At 39.9% G+C, this 20,231-nt stretch overlaps 2 protein-coding genes and 1 gene segment (V, D, J or C); all 3 read left to right on the top strand.

The window, feature by feature from the left end:
* Positions 1–992: 992 nt before the first annotated feature.
* LOC121890032 (immunoglobulin kappa light chain-like) lies at positions 993–2,940 on the top strand. The gene is made up of 5 exons (XM_042402287.1): positions 993–1,260; positions 1,386–2,093; positions 2,212–2,331; positions 2,411–2,454; positions 2,587–2,940. Exons 1-5 carry the CDS (start codon positions 1,206–1,208, stop codon positions 2,698–2,700), a joined length of 1,041 nt encoding a protein of 346 aa, XP_042258221.1. The 5' UTR covers positions 993–1,205; the 3' UTR covers positions 2,701–2,940.
* Positions 2,941–9,614: 6,674 nt separating this feature from the next.
* Positions 9,615–11,558, top strand: LOC121890023. The segment is given in 5 exon segments: positions 9,615–9,667; positions 9,784–10,129; positions 10,246–10,371; positions 10,458–10,501; positions 10,628–11,558. Coding segments are annotated over 5 exon segments (681 nt in total).
* Positions 11,559–15,050: 3,492 nt separating this feature from the next.
* Positions 15,051–19,121, top strand: LOC121890048. The gene is made up of 5 exons (XM_042402304.1): positions 15,051–15,105; positions 15,231–15,938; positions 16,057–16,179; positions 18,634–18,638; positions 19,002–19,121. Exons 1-5 carry the CDS (start codon positions 15,051–15,053, stop codon positions 19,119–19,121), a joined length of 1,011 nt encoding a protein of 336 aa, XP_042258238.1.
* Positions 19,122–20,231: the final 1,110 nt, after the last annotated feature.

The raw sequence follows: 20,231 nt of genomic DNA, 5'->3' as shown, positions 1-20,231 counted from the left end.
CAAAGCCGTGTAATAATTACTGATAGTGGGCACATGCCTGTCAATTTAGAATGATTCTGATTCACTAACATGCACACGCTGGTAAGAACAAAATTGGCCAGTGCACACGTGTCATGAACCCAACGATAATTTTGTGTGCAAACTTGTTTTGTGCACAAAGTAAGAATATTTCTACGCACATATTAGTGAATGAGGCCCAATGTGTTGTATGAAAGAAGTAAAATTACAACAACAGTTTTACGTTGATCTGTGGTTTCCAAGTAAGGGAGCCTCAGATCGTTTTCAGAGAGGTCTAGCAGGACGACTTGACATTTGCTCCAGATAAGAGAAAACAAAGGTGCTCAGAAAGACATTGCAGAGGCCAGGAGGTCTGCTACAACATATTTGCCTTGAGATTGATACATTTTTTTAAGTAAATCAGGTTTTGATTACTCAGAACTTTAAAGTTATAATCCTTAAGATTTTAATTCTGGTTGATTTAGCAAAACCCATGCTTACTGGTAGAAAGAGCAAGTTCAGTTTAATACTGCAGGATTGTGGGCCAGCAAACACTCCTTCAGCTGCTACGTGGTCAGAAGTACAAAATAGGAGCAACTGGTGCATCTGTTAACAGAGCAGCCAAACAAACCATCGTTTTAATAAAGCAAGTGAAAAATTTGAATTTTCCATCAAACCATGAGCAGCCGTGATGTGATTTCATACTGTACACAGCGCAAGTACTTTTCTACATGACAGCAGGGCACAGTGAGAAGAAAGTTACCTTGCTAAGGAGGTGTGCAGCCTGTCACCTGCAACTCTTCATCTAACTCACTGTGGTTGCTCCTTCTTGTTCCACCACAACCTACAATATTGCTACCAAAAAAGTCTTGTGTTTTAGATGCATTTTTGATGAACAAACGATGTCAGGTTAACCTCAGGATAGGAAATAGAATAGAGAAACAAAATAATAAAAAAATAAATAAAAAATAAAATGCCATTATGGGTAAGTACACTTAATGCCACGTTAATGAGCCATTATGTTCTTCATATACCTCTCACCAAGTGAGTCTTCTCAAGAATGAAATTTGACAGTACAGATGACAGTGAACATGTGATCATGTTTCCTATACAGTGTCACTTCAGGTTGGCCAATCAAACGCAGTCTTGTCTATGAGGAGTGGAGAAAAGTAAATGATCTTTTCATTTCACACGGCAAGTTGAACACGATGACATCTCCAGTGTTTGCTTTCTATCTCACATGTCTGTTCTTGGTGGAAATGGGTGAGTTGCGTGTTTGTGATTCCAACTTTTATCTGTTAGTGGTTGGTTTTCAAATATTTACTGATTATGTTGAATTCTATCACATTTAATTAACTATACTTTTTTTATCTGTTTTTTCACTTCAGCTCAGATGACTGATCTGAAATTCTCCTCATCTGTTCATCAAGACAGTGGTTTTATATCAGCTAATGTTGGTGATGAGGTGACTTTGCAATGTTCCTATGAAGGTGCTGTTTCAAGGCTTTACTGGTATAAGCAAATTCTAGGGCAGAAACCAAGGCTCATCTCCACCTTCTACAACTACGAAAGTAATGGCACTTTTCATAATGAATTACAGAACAATCCACGTTTCACATTGGATAATGAAAACAAGAAAAATCACTTGAAGATCACAGATTTGCACATCTCAGACTCAGCTACTTACTACTGCATAAGTAGCTATTCATACTCGTATGAATTTTTAGAGAGCATTATTGTCAATGTAAAGGGTTCAGGTTTGAACATTGAAGCTTCGGTCCATCAGTCGGCATCTGAGAGCATCCAGCCAGGAGTCTCTGTGACTCTGAACTGTATAGTACACACTGGGACCTGTGATGATGGAAAACACAGTGTTTACTGGTTCAAAAACTCTCAAGAATCTCATCCAGGAATCATTTACACACATGGAGGCAGGAATGATCAGTGTGAGAGGAACAGCAACACACAAACACACACCTGTGTCTACAACTTGCCAATGAAGAGTCTGGATCTTTCACATAATGGGACGTACTACTGTGCTGTCGCCTCATGTGGACAGATACTATTTGGAAACGGGACAACGTTGGACATTGAGAGTAAGTAATTTTTTAGGAGACATTGTCCCATTTGATACAGTCTTACTTCCTCATTAAGCTTAGGATAAAAACTGAAAACATGCTGAAAGCTCTGTTTCTGGTGTCTGACTCTCTGCAGATGAGGTGGACTCTCTTGTCTTGGTGTATTTCTTGAGTGGAGCTTTGGTGTTCACCACCATCCTCAGTGTTTTATTGGCTTTCTACAAGATGAGCAAGAGCAATAGCTGCCAATCTGCAGGTAACTGTTTATATCTGAAAGCTTGTATTCACTGAACATGACTTTTGAATAAAAAACTTTTTCTGTGTTTCACAACCAGAGTCTCAGGCAAGAATTTCAGCTCCCTCTACAGTCAATGCGAAGGTGAATAATAACTGTATTCATTAATTCTTGAATTACAGCTAATATCCTTTTTTAACATTCAGGACAACAATGCATTTCTTTTTAGGACATTGTTTTAGAATAATATCATACTGATATATACTTTGTTACCAGGGTTACAAAGATGCAGACAACCTGTATTATGCTGCTTTAAGTGTGAACCTGACCAACAGACGAAGAAGACAGAACCAAACCTGGAGTGAATGTGTGTACTACAGCGTAAAGTAGTAGAACTGGACATGTTTCATTTGTACTTTGTGCATAAGACATTATATTGTAGAATCTCTTTGAAGGTGTAACATGGATTTAGTTTTTAAATTTGAAAGAAAGTGTTTTATAGCTTCTTAAATCTCTTGCTCTGCTTTGGTATTTTTAGGATATTCTATTTTTTGTGTGGTCTGAATCAGAATATCTGCACAATGTTACTTTGTTTTTTGCAAATAAACTGTGTATCTAAGTTCATATTTAGTACATACTGTATGAATATTATGATTTTTTGTGTCTTAACCAGTGAATGTAAAAGGTTGGTTTGATCAATGCTGTAGAAGTTACTTGTGGGCTTTTAGGATCAAGATTGTGTTGAACTTTTGTGTTTTATCCTCATTGTTTTTTAACCAACTCATGTATGTGTTTCTGAATTGTGTGTACATTTTATATTAATAATCAAATAAACATCATCTAACTTTAACCATGAGACAATATGTGTGTGTGTGTGTTCAATCCTTGATAAGAGTAACTTGTGTTTCTTCATGCAAGAGTCAAGGTGTTGTTGCAGCAATGGCACCATGTTTATCATAAAAAGCATGTGTTTGATCTCAACCACCCCACTGAGTGGGTGAGTGATGAAACTTAATTGTTCTGGTACCAAAAATAAAATGGCACAGGAAGACTCTATTAGTTTACAATATTACTGTTTATGTGAAAATGAGAGTTGCAGTTGTGCCTTTATTAAAGACTTTCTAATTCATAGTAACAAATAGACATGATACCTTTGATATTTTACATCTATCTGAAGTATTTGATTAATGATATTATCACAGAAGGAAATTAGTTGGCAGTGTGGGCACAAAATTGAATATACATGATAACGACATACACATGACAGACAGCTGACACCAGTAACAACAGCTCCGTCCACAGCAGATGCAGAGGTGAATGCAGTTTCAATTAACTGTTGAACTGCCATTTAATCACTTTTTTATATACTGCTGTGAGCAGGCCACACGAGAGAGCTTCCGCAGCAGCCATGAGGGGAAAGACGGCAGAAAAGGGGAATTTCTAGTTTTGTTAACCTGGGTCCATGGGTGGAGTTCACACTTGGGTGTAAACAACCACAGACTCTGGGGAAATTGACTTTCTTGAGGACTCCCTTTGTTTCTTAGAGTCTTGAAACGTGTGGTCGGCTGGTGAGACCCAACAAATATGTCGTAATGTTAGTCACTCAAAAACAACATATAGTTATGTTTGAGTGACAGATGCCATCTAGTGGCCGTAGTAATTATAACCCGGAGTAGTGGCACAGGTCAGATGATGTATTTAAAAGCTGACAGATTCCCACATTCAGAGGAGGAGGGGTCAATGAGGGCATTAACCCATCATTGGACTTTGCCACAGGAGACCATTGTTCATTTCCCGTTTCCAACCGTGAGTCAGGACAGTTTTTTAAAAACCTTAACTACGATTATCCCCTAACCTTAACCCCATAGTTATTATTGTAGTCATTACAATGAAGGTCACCTAACATTAAGGAAGTAGTAGTAACTCGAATCCACACCACATATTTGTCTAACCTTAACAAAATGAATACTTTAACCCAAACCATGATGTTTCCCTAAACCTAACCAAGTGGTTTTAGTACCTAAATGTAACCAGACCTTAACCACAGTGTAACCTCATCATAATTCATCATAATTTTTTAACAAATCATTTGCAATGGTTTTAAAAAGCACAGACTAATGATGATGTCCTCCCGATTACTGCTGATAGGGGTGTGAGATTAGAAAATGCTCCTATGTGGCTTGCATGGTCAAACAACGTATTTAGTTGTTTAATTTGGAGGACTTGTTGACATTGGCTGAAGCAACCTTGTGATTAAAGGCAAACCCGCTTTACCAAGTGAGCTACAGCCACCACAAATAGAAAGTTTCTGTCGACTGCAACTGTAGTTGGTCATGTGTTCTTTCCACTTTGGATAATATTTCTTCCAGCTGTATGTGCTTTTCATTTTTGTACCAAAGTCAAATGGAAGACGAAGGTTTTCTTTTGACTATCAGCACTCTATGTGCTCTCTCTTCCATGTTTGACCTGACCGATTGAGCTAAGACAGCATCAATGAAAAGCCAAGCTGTCCCACCAGTTGGCATCCTTTCAAGAATCCTGGTGCTCTAGTAGTTCACTATTACTGTTCAGGTTTAGAGTCAGATCTATCGGCCTTACAGTCATTACAACGAGACCTGCTGAACTTTACCCCCATGCTTTACAGCAGGCTATGTGATTTTCAGGAAGATGTAGAGGTATTTGCACTCTTACATACAATAGATGCTTTTTTGTGGTGCTCAAAGCACTGAATAGATTAATTTAAAAGGAAGTATTCAATTGTTTCTGTGTAAGTTTGACCTTTAATTTATTGTCAAAATGCGTCTCTTTACAGCAGCCCCATTTACAGTCTCTCTTCTATTTATATATTTATATCACCTGTCTTTTGTGGTGGTTGTGTTCTGTCTCACACAGGCTCTGCCCTCTACTGGACTCTATGGGTAATACTCCTCTCCAATCACACGCATGCAACCGCTCACTGAAATTTGCATGTACAGAGGCGGCCAATCAGGATGCACCTACTGATTACATGCATCCTGCGCCCTATATAAGCAGCGTCTCGCTACTGTTCACCACCCTCTTCAGTGACAGGGAATCAGCTCACTGATCTCTCTTCTCCAGGGAGAGGGAGACATCTGGCAGTGCGTTGAAACATCCGGAAGGAGCCACTCCGCTGGCTGGGCAGTGAGCAGAAAGCTGCAGCCTCTGCAGGACAGGACAGAGACACGCTTAATTATTTTGAGAAAATAGTCCAGCAGGGCACACAGCTGGCTGCAATATCACGGTGAAAAGGAGGGCATGCAGGCAGGGCAGAGCACCGTCAGCCCCCCCTGCTTCAACCACCTTGATGGAGACTCCGCAGCAATGGCCCTCCTGCGACCGCGGAGTGGGCCATGGGATATTGCGGCAGAGTTCACGGCCCCCTCCTACCTCTGTTCAAGCTCATGTCCAGCGTGTGTCTGTGCGCATAATGCTAAAAACAGTGATTGTGCCAAAATTGTTGAAAATGTTCTGATAAAAACAAATTACATTTTCCAAAGAGCACTATCCTCCACCCTGCCCTCTCCATCCTCTCCAGCCTTCTGTGATGCTGGGATGATAAAAGCTCAGCCTGCTTCATCCAACCGATCACAGAGTCTATGTAATACAGAAAGCATTTGCTCTGCCCGTGCCCCTGCTTCTCTTCTCTGTATCAGAGAAGCAGATGTTGGAGGCTTTGTTCAGCTGCATATGGTGTGAGCCAAAAAAAAAAAAAAGCCCAGTGCTGAGCGCATTCAAGTGCTATATTTGGCGCGATGTGATGCGCAAAACACACATCCTGCCTCCCGTTTGTGTCTGTTGTACTGGCCGGTCCAAAAAAAACCAGCACCGCCTCCCTGGGAAACGGTGACGCGGTGAGTGGAGTCATATCCACACACACAGGAACAATGCCCCGCACACTGACCATGAGTTCACGCCATCCTGCTCAGGAACGGCGTACACAGCGCTCCACTCAGGGTTACATTAGTGTGGCCGATGGCATTACTTCCTCATTAGACAATAACGCCACGGGCCCACTCATGCACAGTGGAGAGGAGACTCCTCCCTCGTTTCTTCTGTGAGAAATGCAGAGAGTGATGGATGCACAGGAAGTTCCTCTGTTTCGCCTTCCAGGGGATAACCTACGAGTACAACAAGTTTGGCTACTCGCTGGCTCCCTGCACGTTCAGCAAATGTGTGGATGTGGCCAGTAGGAGGACCTGCACTACTGAGGGGCCCCACAGCATTTGTTGGCAGGGACACCCCTAGGCCGAGTGACCTCCTACATCGTGGTGTTCACAGTTGCGTCCCTGATGGGCACCTGATGGACACATCGACCTCCTTGAACTTCAGGTGGTGCTCCTGGTTCGCCAACACTTCCTGACTCTGGTTCAGACATGCGTTGGTGAGAACAGACAACCACACCACAGCTGCCTACATCAACAGGCAGGGTAGAGGCTGGTCCGCAACCCTGTTGAAGATAGCAGAGTACCTATTGGGGTGGGCCTCAGAACACCTTCTGTCTCTGAGAGCCTACCACATTCCAGGGCAGGTGACCTCATGTTGAGGGGCAGCCCTCTGCCAGATGAGTGGGTGCTGCACCCCGAGGTGGTGCAGCAGATTTGGAACCGGTTTGGGAAAGCAGAAGTGGACCTGTTCACCAGTTGAAACAACACCCACTGCCCACTGTGGTTCTTTCTGACATTGCACGACGATCCACCCTTGGGGGTGAATGCGTTTGCACACGTGCCATGGCCAAGAAGGCTGCTTTACACCCTTCCCCCTCTCTGTCTCATTCCCCCCTTGCTGGAGAGAATGAGACAAGAGCAGTTATCGGTCAACCTGATAGCCCCAGACTGCCATTCGGTGCCGTGGTATGCAGAGATGACTCAGATATTGGCGGCCCAGCCCTTGTCCATTCCCCACGTGTGGGGGGCTTTGTCCCAGGAGGTGGGCTCGATTGGCGCGCTGCCCACATAAGGCCAACCTCTCTGGGCTTGGCTTCTGAGAGGGATAGGTTGATGAGGGCTGGACTGTCTGCACAGGTCATGCAGACTATCCAAGTGGCAAGAGCAGGACACTCCATTTATGCCACAAGGCAAAATTGTTGGGATTCCAATGCTGGTGCGAGGAGAGGAGGTTGGACCCCCTGACATGTGCAGTGGGAGAGGTCCTCTCCTTTCTACAATATCTGGTGGATAAGGGGCTGTCTCATGCCACTGTTAAAGTGTATGCAGCAGCCATTTCCTCCTGTTCTGGAGGGATTGGCGACAGACCTGTCTTCACCCACCCCCTCGTGAAGCGTTTCCTGCAAGGGGTCAGGATACAACGGCAGGTGGGAACTGCTGGTGGTCCTTGAGGCTCTAGTGAGTCCTCTTTAAAAGGTGTTGTCATTCAAGACAGCTTTGCGCTGACTTCAGCTAAGAGAGTGAGCGAGTTGGTCACCCTGTGGGTTCACCCCGGCTGTTTGCTGCTTCGTGGTGACCACAGTGGTGTTACTCTCAGACTGAACCCCACTTTGTTCCTCCCCCTTTGTTCCTAAGAACATAGGAACTATTCATATAGAGGCGTTTTGTCCTCTGCCCATGGGGATGCTAGGGAGGCATAACTGCACCTCTTGTGCCCAGTACGTGCATTGGCATGTTATGTTGAAAGCATGGCCGCCTTTCTGTGCACTGACCAGCGGTTTGTGTACTATAGAGAGGGAGTGGCTTGTAAAGCGCTATCCAAGAAGTGCCTGGCTAGTTGGCTAGTTGCCCCCCATGGGAAATTATACACCAGCATTCTCCCGTGATCCAAGATGACTGGTGAAATAGGGTATGCAGGGTGTTTGGTATATGACCTATGACCCCTGCAAGATTAGGCCATTTTTTTCACCCAGCTCTGGTCCATGTTAGCTGGACTGGGTTGGACCCCCTATTGCTCCACTAAGTGGCTGGGATTATAAAGTAGTAGGTTGGCCACGGCAACTAGCCTGTGGCTGGCCAGACTCAGTGAGGCAGTCTGAGGATATGACATAGCAGGGTGTACATTCATCAAGCGCCTACTGTACCCATAGAGTCCAGTAGAGGGCGGAGCCTGTGTGAGATAGAACAAAGGTTATGATATTGTTCTATAAGCACAGGTGGAGCCCTCCACCGATGGATCCTGCTGATCGGATGGTGAGTGGCAGTGAGACGTATAGGGTGCGGGATGCACATAATAGGTAGGTGCATCCTGATTGGCTGGTTACGTACATGCAAATTTCAGTAAGTGATTGTGTGTGTGTGATTAGAGAGGAGTCTTACCCATACAATCCAGTAGAGGAGTAGAGGGCTCTGCCTGTGCTTACAGGACTAAGGTTACAATATCGTAACCTTTGTTTCCTTTTACTTTCTATTTTTTGATTGTTATGCATCAGAACAGCAAATTCGTTGTATGTGTAAACCTACTTGAAAATAAACCTGTTTCTGATTCTGAATCACACCAAGTCATAAAAATAGGTTGCATTTTTCTTGTTAAATGATGACTACATTTGGTAAATGATCTTTTCCATGTTATATATCTGTATTTGACTGATACTGTAGTTAGCAAAGTATCATGTCTGCCTGTTAATCTGCTCAACATGATGAGTATGTTCATTTTGAGCAGAAATGGGCTACATTATATCTTTATATAATATTACGTTACTAGTGTGCATACTGTATATAAACATCATTGATTTTTTGTAATTCAAAATCTGAAGCTAACATTAGGAACCATTATGTTCTTGATACACCTCTCACCATGTGAGTTTAAAAAAAACAAAATAACAGTGTAGGTGTCAGTGAACATGTGATCATGTTTCCTAAAAAGGACATTCAATGTGACTTGTTTGGCCAATCAAATGCAGCCTTGTCTCTAAAGAGAGGAGAAGTATCAAGATTCTTTTCATTCAACACGGCAATTTGAACACAATGACATCTCTAAACTTTGTTTTGTATCTGGCATGTCTTATCTTGGGAAAATTGGGTGAGTAGTGTTTTGTGAAACAAACTTGTACAAATGTTTCAAATATTTCTTTATGTACTGCTTATGCTGAATTGTATCTTTTGAAATTAATTCTTCATTTGCTTTGTCTTTTATTTCACATCAGCTCAAGCAATTGATCAGAAATCTTCCTCATCTCATCAAGAAAGTAGTTTTGTATCAGCAAATGTTGGTGAAAGTTTGACTTTACAATGTTTCTATAAACCTGATGCTACAACAAGACTTTACTGGTACAAGCAAACTCTCGGACAGAAACCAAGGCTCATGTCTACCTTATTTGTGTTTAATAGAAATAGCACTTTTCATAATGAATTCAAGAACAATCCACGCTTCACACTGGATACTAAAAGTGGTAAAAATCACTTGATGATCTCAGATTTACGCATTTCAGACTCAGCTACTTACTACTGCGCAAGAAGGTTTTCATTAATGATTGAATTTGTAGATGGTACTGTTGTCAATGTAAAGGGTTCAGGTTTGAACATCCAAGCTTTGGTCCATCAGTCGGCATCTGAGAGCATCCAGCCAGGAGGCTCTGTGACTCTGAACTGTACAGTACACACTGGGACCTGTGATGACGGAGAACACAGTGTTTACTGGTTCAAAAACTCTCAAGAATCTCATCCAGGAATCATTTACACACATGGAGGCAGGAATGATCAGTGTGAGAGGAACAGCAACACACAAACACACACCTGTGTCTACAACTTGCCAATGACGAGTCTGAATCTTTCTCATGCTGGGACCTACTACTGTGCTGTCGCCTCATGTGGACAGATACTGTTTGGAAACGGGACCAAGCTGGACGTTGAGCGTAAGTAACTTTTTCTAACAAAGTTTGTCCTTTTTTTAATAAGTGCATAACTCCGTATTTAAACTAAAAAGCAGCTAAAAGCTTTCTACTGTCTCCTTTTGTCTGGCTCTCTGCAGATGAGGTGGATTCTCTTGTCTTGGTGTATTTCTTGAGTGGAGCTTTGACATTCACCGCCATCCTGGTTGTTTTACTGGCTTTCTCAGTGTGTGTGATCAACAAAAAAAACAGCTGCCAGTGTAAAGGTATGATAACTGCTATTTTTTGTAGTTGACAGTCTGTATTCACTGAACATGGCATTATAGTAAGCTCACTGTTTAATCTTTCTCAGAGTCTCAGGCGAGATTTTCAGCTCCCTCCACATCAGATGCAGAGGTATGTTCTTTTTGTCTTTTAGATAAACCATTATATTACCATTCAAACATTTTTAAGCACAACTATTTGCATTTATTTTTATTCTTATCAAATATTGTGATTTACTGTTTTATATTTTATGATCAGGGTCACCAAAATGAAGAAAACATCCATTACGCAGCATTAAGGAAGCACAAGGTCAACAGATCTAGAAGACAGAGGAACAACACCGAGACTGAATGCGTGTACTCAAGAGTAAAGCAGTAGAACTGTACATGTTTTATATTTGTTGCAGTGTAATAAGATATGCCTTTATTAGTGTTATCAGTATATTTTTCTTGTGACTATAGAAAGGAGCAGCCATAATTCCCAGAGATGAGTTGATTCAACCAGTTATTTGAGAATGTATGTTGGTGATGGATTGAAGTAATAATATATTTATGTCAAAATAAAAAGTTTTTAATGTTCTATCCGCAACCCAAGTCAAATTGTAGCAAATCAGCAAGCTAAGGACATTTTTACAAGATGGGCTTCAGAACAAGTGTATGTGAGACAGAACTGCATGAATGTACATTGGCTGATCTCAAGCAAAATTATGTGACAGGCTGGATTTACTGTTGTTAATGTTAAATTATGCTATTTATAATTTTTTTCACTGGGGCAGAAAAAGGTTGAAGTTGAAACAAATCAACACAGAATGGAAAAGACAGTAAAAGTTTTGCTTATTTCTCTTGAGAGATATCTGTTTGAGCTGTTTTGTCTGCGCTCCTCTTAGTAGTTTACTGTGGGCGGGGCTTGGTGGGAATAAGGTGATGTCACATATTTCTGTCCCAATCAGACTTTTGCTAAATTTGAATCAGAATCTGACGTCAGTTGTTGGGTTGTTGGGTTATTTTGCCAAGCCACTGTCAATCACATCTGTGCAAACCACACCCACACAGTCCTGATGAAGCAGATTAGCTGTGTTTTGAATGTTTAACTCTTAATAAAGAAAAAGCAAGAACGTTATCTTTTTAACTTTAACTTGAATGATTTTTTTAAAGAAGTGTAATAACTTGCACAAATTCTGTGAAGTAGTAATAAATGTGGATGATATATAAGCAAAACATTCTGCCTTTGAGCCATATATCATACTCACTATGTTTAATAGAGATATTCCTCTGTTTCTTGAGGTGGTGTCATGAGCTGAGAAGAGATGAGGCTCACCTCCCAGTTTCTGTAGCTTATCAGAAAGACAAAATGAACCAAAAGAATGAGATGAGAATAGTGTTACACTAATGAGGATGTTTGTGGTCATATACAGTAAAATTTGGACACACCTTCCCATTCCCTTGAATGAGATAATTTGTCCAAACGTTTGACTGGTACTGTATGCTTTGGTCATTTTAAAGCTAATGCCATTGCTGACAAAACTGAAGAGCCATTAAGTTGCTCATATACTCCTGACCTTGTAAATCCTCTCTTAATACCATAACTGGCTCTGAACATATGATCATGATTCCAAAGTAAGACATTAGGTGTCACTTCTGATTGGCCAATCAAACACAATGTTGTTTGTGAAGAGGAAGAAATTCAATGATGCTATATGACAAACTTCTTGGACACTTTGAACATCAGCATGTGCATGTACACTGAGTGGTAGTAGTGCAACAGGTGTGCAGGCTGTATACAGGATTCACAATCAGGCTCCAAACGGTTGTGCCAATGACATCTTAATCAGCCAAATCTGCCTTTTCTGGCTTCTACTTCTGAAACTATTGTTTGCATTTCACAAGCAGTAAAGTCTCTACATTTTTACTCACTGCACTGCTGCACCGCTTCAACAGAGCTTTCCAGGTACTATGCTAAGTAAGGGATAATGTACAGCGAGCAGGTCATTATTGTGAAGTAAACCCTGACAGGGTTCGTGTCGGGGTCTTGAATCACCCTGAAGGCTTGTTACACAACTATTTACTAAAGAAATCAATAATCTAACACAAAATATTGGTTTAAAAATAATTATTAATTTAAAAATGATTTTATTGCTTCCACTAAAAAAAATAGTCCATTATATTCTACGGTTGGAACTGCGTGCATAGTAACATTACTATCTATGAAAACTCTGTAGCCTTCTTAAGATCATGACGTTTCTGTCATTCATCTCTACATTTCCTTCTTTCCGGGGCTTTGTAGTTGACGTACCTGGAAACACACGTGTTACTAATGTTACAACTGGTAACAATATTACTCTTATCACTACTGCAGGACAGGATCTTGCTAAACTTTTCCCTTTCTGTAATGGTTGGAGCCCCGTAGCTCTTCAGGCTGCCGTCACATCTGTGCCCAGTCACAGACATTATCGCTAACGTTTTTTTGCCACAAGGTGTCGCGAATGAGCTGTAGTTGGTAAATTTTACCAGACTTCTTTCTGCGGATTGATATGATTGGACATGGTCCTCCAGAGTCTATGAACAGAACTGCATCCTTAGCAACAGTCTGTATTTCATAGCAGCGGTTTGCTATTCAGAAATAACAGACCGTAAAATGCTGTAATTGACCAATCAGAATCAGGAGTATTTAACAAAGCTGTGTAATAATTACCGATAGTGGGCACATGCCTGTCAATTCAGAATGATTCTGATTCACTAACATGCGCACAGTGGTAAGAATAAAATTGGCCAGTGCACACATGTCATGAACCCAGATGGTAATTTTGTGTGCAAACTTGTTTTGTGCACAAAGTAAGAATATTTCTACGCACATATTAGTGAATGAGGCCCAACGTGTTGTATGAAAGAAGTAAAATTACAACAACAGTTTTACGTTGATCTGTGGTTTCCAAGTAAGGGAGCCTCAGATCGTTTTCAGAGAGGTCTAGCAGGACGACTTGACATTTGCTCCAGATAAGAGAAAACAAAGGTGCTCAGAAAGACATTGCAGAGGCCAGGAGGTCTGCTACAACATCTTTGCCTTGAGATTGATTCATTTTTTAAGTAAATCGGGTGTTGATTACTCAGAACTTAAAGGTAATAATCCTTAAGATTTTAATTCTGGTTGATTTTGAAAAACCCATACTTACTGGTAGAAAGAGCAAGTTCAGTTTAATACTGCAGGATTGTGGGCCAGCAAACGCTCCTTCAGCTACTACGTGGTCAGAAGTACAAAATAAGAGCAACTGGTGCATCTGTTAACAGAGCAGCCAAACAAACCATCGTTTTAATAAAGCAAGTGAAAAATTTGAATTTTCCATCAAACCATGAGCAGCCATGATGTGATTTCATGCTGTACACAGCGCAAGTACTTTTCTACATGACAGCAGGGCACAGTGAAAAGAAAGTTACCTTGCTAAGGAGGTGTGCAGCCTGTCACCTGCAACTCTTTATCTAACTCACTGTGGTTGCTCCTTCTTGTTCCACCACAACCTACAATATTTAGAACTTATCTGCTAACAAAAATATCCAAGTCTTGTATTGTAGACACATTTTTGATGAACAACTGATGTCAGGTTAAAGTTGATGACAAATACATTACGTGTCCTGGGACTGCAGAATATTAAAAACCACACAGCGTTTGGCCAGCTTAATACTTCTATTATGAACTAGCAGCCACAAGAGATGTCAGATTTGCATCAGCGGTAACTTCACACAGCTCAGATATAACATTAGCACGATGAACAGTAAAGAGTTAGGCTAATCTCTATGAGATCAAATTACAAACAGTTACTCTGGATTACACATTGTGTAATTTTCTTTGAATCCCTCATAATATGTAGGAGGTCATCTGATAGAGATAAACTTTATTGATCTCCAGGGGGAAACTCAGATGTGCAGCGGGCACCTCAGAATAGGAAATAGAATAGAGAAACAAAATAATACACAATGAAATAAAAAAATAGAATGCCATTATGGGTAAGTAGATGAGCAGAGCAGAAAATACAACTATATGACCTGAAATTCAGTGGTATTGAACTAATGGAACAATATTGAACACAGGGAATGTCAGTAGCAATGAAACTACTATATAGTGAGGTAATTATGAAGAATGCAAATACATCACATGACTATTGCAGCAAGAATGTTGACCATAATCAAAATGGGGTTTGTTTCATGAAAACATTAAGGATTATAACTTTAAAGGATTAAAGAGGAGATTAATAAGTAGCCACTAGTAGCCCACTGCATCACTGAGCCACCTATTGGATGACGAGCATTTCCAAGCACCAAAAGCCTTTTATTCTTATCTTCATGCTTTTGTAAGCCTTTTCTGTATTTTTAAAGAAACATGAACAAAATATGTTGAGTGAATATGGTCTATTAGTGAGATCAGTATTATATGAGTGAGGATGTCTGTGGTAATTTATATTTTAGTGATTTTATACTTAATGCCATGTTAATGAGCCATTATGTTCTTCATATACCTCTCACCAAGTGAGTCTTCTCAAGAATGAAATTTGACAGTACAGATGACAGTGAACATGTGATCATGTTTCCTATACAGTGTCACTTCAGGTTGGCCAATCAAACGCAGTCTTGTCTATGAGGAGTGGAGAAAAGTAAATGATCTTTTCATTTCACACGGCAAGTTGAACACGATGACATCTCAAGTGTTTGCTTTCTATCTCACATGTCTGTTCTTGGTGGAAATGGGTGAGTTGCGTGTTTGTGATTCCAACTTTTATCTGTTAGTGGTTCGTTTTCAAATATTTACTGATTATGCTGAATTCTATCACATTTAATTAACTATACGTTTTTTATCTGTTTTTTCACTTCAGCTCAGATGACTGATGTGAAATTCTCCTCATCTGTTCGTCAAGACAGTGGTTTTATATCAGCTAATGTTGGTGATGAGGTGACTTTGCAATGTTTCTATGAAGGTGTTGTTTCAAGGCTTTACTGGTATAAGCAAATTCTGGGGCAGAAACCAAGGCTCATCTCCACCTTCTACAACTACGAAAGTAATGGCACTTTTCATAATGAATTGAAGAACAATCCACGTTTCACACTGGATAATGAAAACAAGAAAAATCACTTGAAGATCACAGATTTGCACATCTCAGACTCAGCTACTTACTACTGCATAAGTAGCTATTCATACTCGTATGAATTTTTAGAGAGCATTATTGTCAATGTAAAGGGTTCAGGTTTGAACATTGAAGCTTCGGTCCATCAGTCGGCATCTGAGAGCATCCAGCCAGGAGTCTCTGTGACTCTGAACTGTACAGTACACACTGGGACCTGTGATGACGGAGAACACAGTGTTTACTGGTTCAAAAACTCTGAAGAATCTCATCCAGGAATCATTTACACACATGGAGGCAGGAATGATCAGTGTAAGAGGAACAGCAACACACAAACACACACCTGTGTCTACAACTTGCCAATGAAGAGTCTGGATCTTTCACATAATGGGACGTACTACTGTGCTGTCGCCTCATGTGGACAGATACTATTTGGAAATGGGACAACGTTGGACATTGAGTGTAAGTAACTTTTTAGGAGACATTGTCCCATTTGATACAGTCTTACTCCCTCATTAAGCTTGGGATGAAAACTGAAAACATGTTGAAAGCTCTGTTCCTGGTGTCTGACTTTCTGTAGATGAGGTGGACTCTCTTGTCTTGGTATATTTCTTGAGTGGAGCTTTGGCGTTCACCACCATCCTCAGTGTTTTATTGGCTTTCTCAGTGTACAAGATGAACAAGAGAAACAGCTGCCAGTCAGGTACAGGCAAATGATACCACTTGTTTATGACAACTTGTATTAATTGAATTTGGCTTTTGAATAAAAGAGTATTTTTTGTTTCATGATCAGAGCCTCAACATGGATTTGCAGCTCCGTCCACAGCAGGTGCAGAGGTGAATGCAGTTTTGAAGTATTATACTGCCATTTAACCACCTTTTTATATCACAGCAATTAATTGTGTTGTGGACATTGTTTTAATCACAGTGTGATTTACTTTTATATATTTTGTTAGCAGGGTAACCAAGACGCAGACAACCTCCATTATGCTGCTTTAAATGCTAATGTGGCAAACAGATCAAGAAGAGTGAGGAACAACACCAAGAATGAATGTGTGTACTCCAGTGTAAAGATGTAGAACTTGTGAGGAAAGTTTCTTAGAATCTTGATAATCATGTATTGTAGTCTTAGATAAAGGTCTTGAGATAAATATTTGCTTTCATGATCTGTAGTCAAAAGATAAGATTTTCTGCATTTTGGTAGAGTTCAGTAATAATTAGCCCATTCAGGACTCTCTACTCTTTTTGTTGCTTGTCAGTGTGGTTTAAAGAACATCTACAGGATGTCTCTGCTGTTACATTGCTTTCTTTTAATAAAACATATATCTTTGATTCTAAAATCATATTCTTTCTGTGATTATACAAGAACATTTAGAAGGCCAGATTCATTTATGCTGTATAACAAGTTACTGTTTGGATATGAAGAACATGAGGGGAAAAAGTGGTATTTGTTTATCCTGAATGGGTTTTAACATGATTATGTGCACTGTGCATTTCGATGAACATTTTGTCAGCAATGATGAAATAAATGTAATTATGGAACAATTTGACCTTGAGACAATGTTTATGTTTGTGTTCAGAGCATCTGACCACTTACGGTGGTTATATGATGGCAGATTTGCGTGTGTAAGTGTTAAAAATATATGTGGATGGTCAATAGAGCACTATAAATTTTAAATCTGTGTTGAAATGAATTATATCTTGAATGTGAACTATGAGTGATATGAGGCATCCATATGTGTTATGTGTACTTTATATTTTATTGGAGGTTTCAGAGAAATTTGATTCTCCTAGCAGTAGTTACGACTCGCATGTTGATGTGAACTGTATTTATTAGTCTAAATATAAAGTTAGTTAGCATTAAAGTTTAAAGCATAAATGTCTTCCCAGGCCATCATCTTCTGCACTTCATACTCCTCTCCTTCTTCTGGCCTCCATCTTGGAGTCGTCATTACCATCCGTGCTTGTGAAATGGAGCAAGTGGAGCGAATTCATCCCCATTATTCAATTAGGGGAAGCAAAGTAATGCTTTTGCGACCCCACTTTTTGTCTTTTTAAAAATAAACTTATCATCATACAGTCCTTGCAATCAGGTGATTATATTTAAGCAGCTTATATCAATGATCATTTTACTATTTTCAGCAACTGATAAAAACAAGTTACAAAAAAAATGTTGATTGATTAGAGACAGACAGACAGAGTGGTGTGTTTCCTCACAGTATGAAAGTGTCTGAATTAATAAACAGCCAAATGTTCAGTGGTGGAAAGTGACTTATTTAGACTTCTACAGACTACTTTTCTTTAGTTTAAGCTTTAGTCAGACTTGGATGGAATTATTTTATTTTATTTATACAGTTATGCATAAAAATAGTCCTCGCTTTGAGATAGTGTAGGTTCAAATGATCTGCTTTTGAGGTTATGATTAATCATTTCCTGTATAACATTACAGCTACATCAGCTAGTGGTGCTATTGAGAATCACTGTGAGGCCATTTCATTCATCTAAACTGTTTGTACTTTGTTGTAATTGTTAGACTTGAAAGATTACCTTGTGAGTATTGAGAATAGCAAAAATGGGAAAAATGGGTGAGTGGTGTTTTGTAACAAGAGCTTGTACAAATGTTTCAAATATTTCTTTATGTGCTGATTATGCTGAATTCTATCACTTAAAATGAATTATTTATTTTTCTCTGTCTTTTATTTCACATCAGCTCAAGCAACTGATGAGACATCTTCCTCATCTCATCAAGAAAGTAGTTTTGTATCAGCAAATGTTGGTGAAAGTTTGACTTTACAATGTTTCTATTAACCTGATGCTACAACAAGACTTTACTGGTATAAGCAGTGGATGCTGAAAGTGTTAAAAATCACTTAATGATCTCAGATTTACGCATTTCAGACTCAGCTAATTACTACCACGCAAGAAGGTTTGCATTACTCATTCTACACCTTCCAATGAAGAGTGTGAATCTTTCTTATGCTGGGACCTACTACTGTGCTGTCGCCTCATGTGGACAGATACTGTTTGGAGACGGGACCACGTTGGAATTTGGCTGTAAGTAACTTTCTAACCAGAGATTTGTGATGGTTATCTTCTAATCAAACTTAAGAAAAAAAGCTCAAAGCTGTAATGTATCTTGACGTCTGGCTCCCTACAGATGAGGTGGACTGTCTTGTCTCGGTGAATTTCAGGCGTGGGGTTGCAGCGTTCACCACCATCCTGAATGTTTTTACTGGCACTCTTAATGTGTGTGATGAACAAGAGAAACCGCTCTCCTTGTGCAGGTAACTGGTGCTGTTTTTATCTTTAATGTGTATTCACTGAACATGACACAATATTAAGAAGGTTTAAATTCTGTTTTTTTAGATTTTCATACAGGAATTTCAGCAGCCTCAAAAAGAAATGTAAAGGTATTCTCTTTTAGACTATTGAATTACTATTCAAATATACAGCTGTTGCACAACACTTTTTTGTGTGCATAAATGGTTGTGTACCACATTGTGATATACTGTTTCTCATGTCCAGGGTTACCAAGATGGAGATAACCTCCATTACATTGCTTTGATGGAGATCAAGATCAACAGATCAAGAAGCCAGACGAATGACACCTGGAGTGAATGTGTGTTCTTTAGTGTAAAGCAGTAGAGCTGGACATGTTTTATCTGTGTCTATGTTTAGACTTTAAAAGGGTCATTTTGCTTTCCCTAAAACAGCAGTTTTGTAAATATGATTTTACTTCATTTGTGTTCAATGTAAAGTTTTATCTTACCAATAAACTCTTTAAACAAGAGACAAAACATGAAGTGCAATGATTTACATTATCTCTGTGCCAACAGACTGCAATAAACTTACATCTTTGTTTCTGGTGCTGAAAATAAATTCACAGTGTAATTCACAGTGGAGATGACATACTGCCTGATGACAATGATGACATTGTTTATTAAAACTAAACTTTTATCATTGTCATTACAGAAACAACAGATTTATCAGTACTTGTAGCAAACATGGTGATTTACACCTCTTCTAATTTAAGCTGCTCAGTTGTTTCCTGTTAAAGGGGCCTCACATTGTTCACAGAAAGGGTCTGTGAGGAAGTGACATTTGATTCAGACTAGAGAAAAACTGGTCTGTTCTGGGTCAGAAAGAGACTACAAACTGAAAAACTCTTGTTGGCTTATGACGTCAAAGCTTGCTGTCTCAGCTGCCAATCACGCTCTGCAAGGTGAGGATGAGGAGCCAATCAGACCTGACAGATGTGGCGGAATGTAGGACAAGTGTTGATAAATCTGGTAAGTCTGCTGTTCCTTCAGTAGGCTGAAGCTGACAAGATGATGATGTACTCTTTAAATGTTTTCCTGCTCTGCTCTTTGTGTAAGTAACAAAAATCCACTTGTGGAATCTTTTCATGAGAGTCTTCACACACAGAGCTGATGATATTCTGTTTATTTCAGGTGTGGTGCAGTTAAGTGAAATCTCTCAGCCTGTTTCTTTCCAGACAGTGAAGCTCGGAGACTCAGCTACTATTGAATGTCACATAAAGAGTGAAATGAAAAAAAGAGTGTGGTACAAACTGACTACAGAGAAGAGACTGCAGCTTGTGACAGCATTTGATTCTCACTACTATTGTAATGTCTTTGCTGATGAATTTCGTCACCATTATTCATTTAAATTTAACAGCATCAGCAGTAATCTGAGCATATCTGCAACAAAGTGGGAAGATGTTGGCACATACTACTGTGGAGTGATGAATTTAAA

This window comes from Thunnus maccoyii, chromosome 22 (assembly GCF_910596095.1).
Source record: "Thunnus maccoyii chromosome 22, fThuMac1.1, whole genome shotgun sequence".
Taxonomy (NCBI): domain Eukaryota; kingdom Metazoa; phylum Chordata; class Actinopteri; order Scombriformes; family Scombridae; genus Thunnus; species Thunnus maccoyii.
This window is presented reverse-complemented; position numbering and strand designations above follow the sequence as displayed.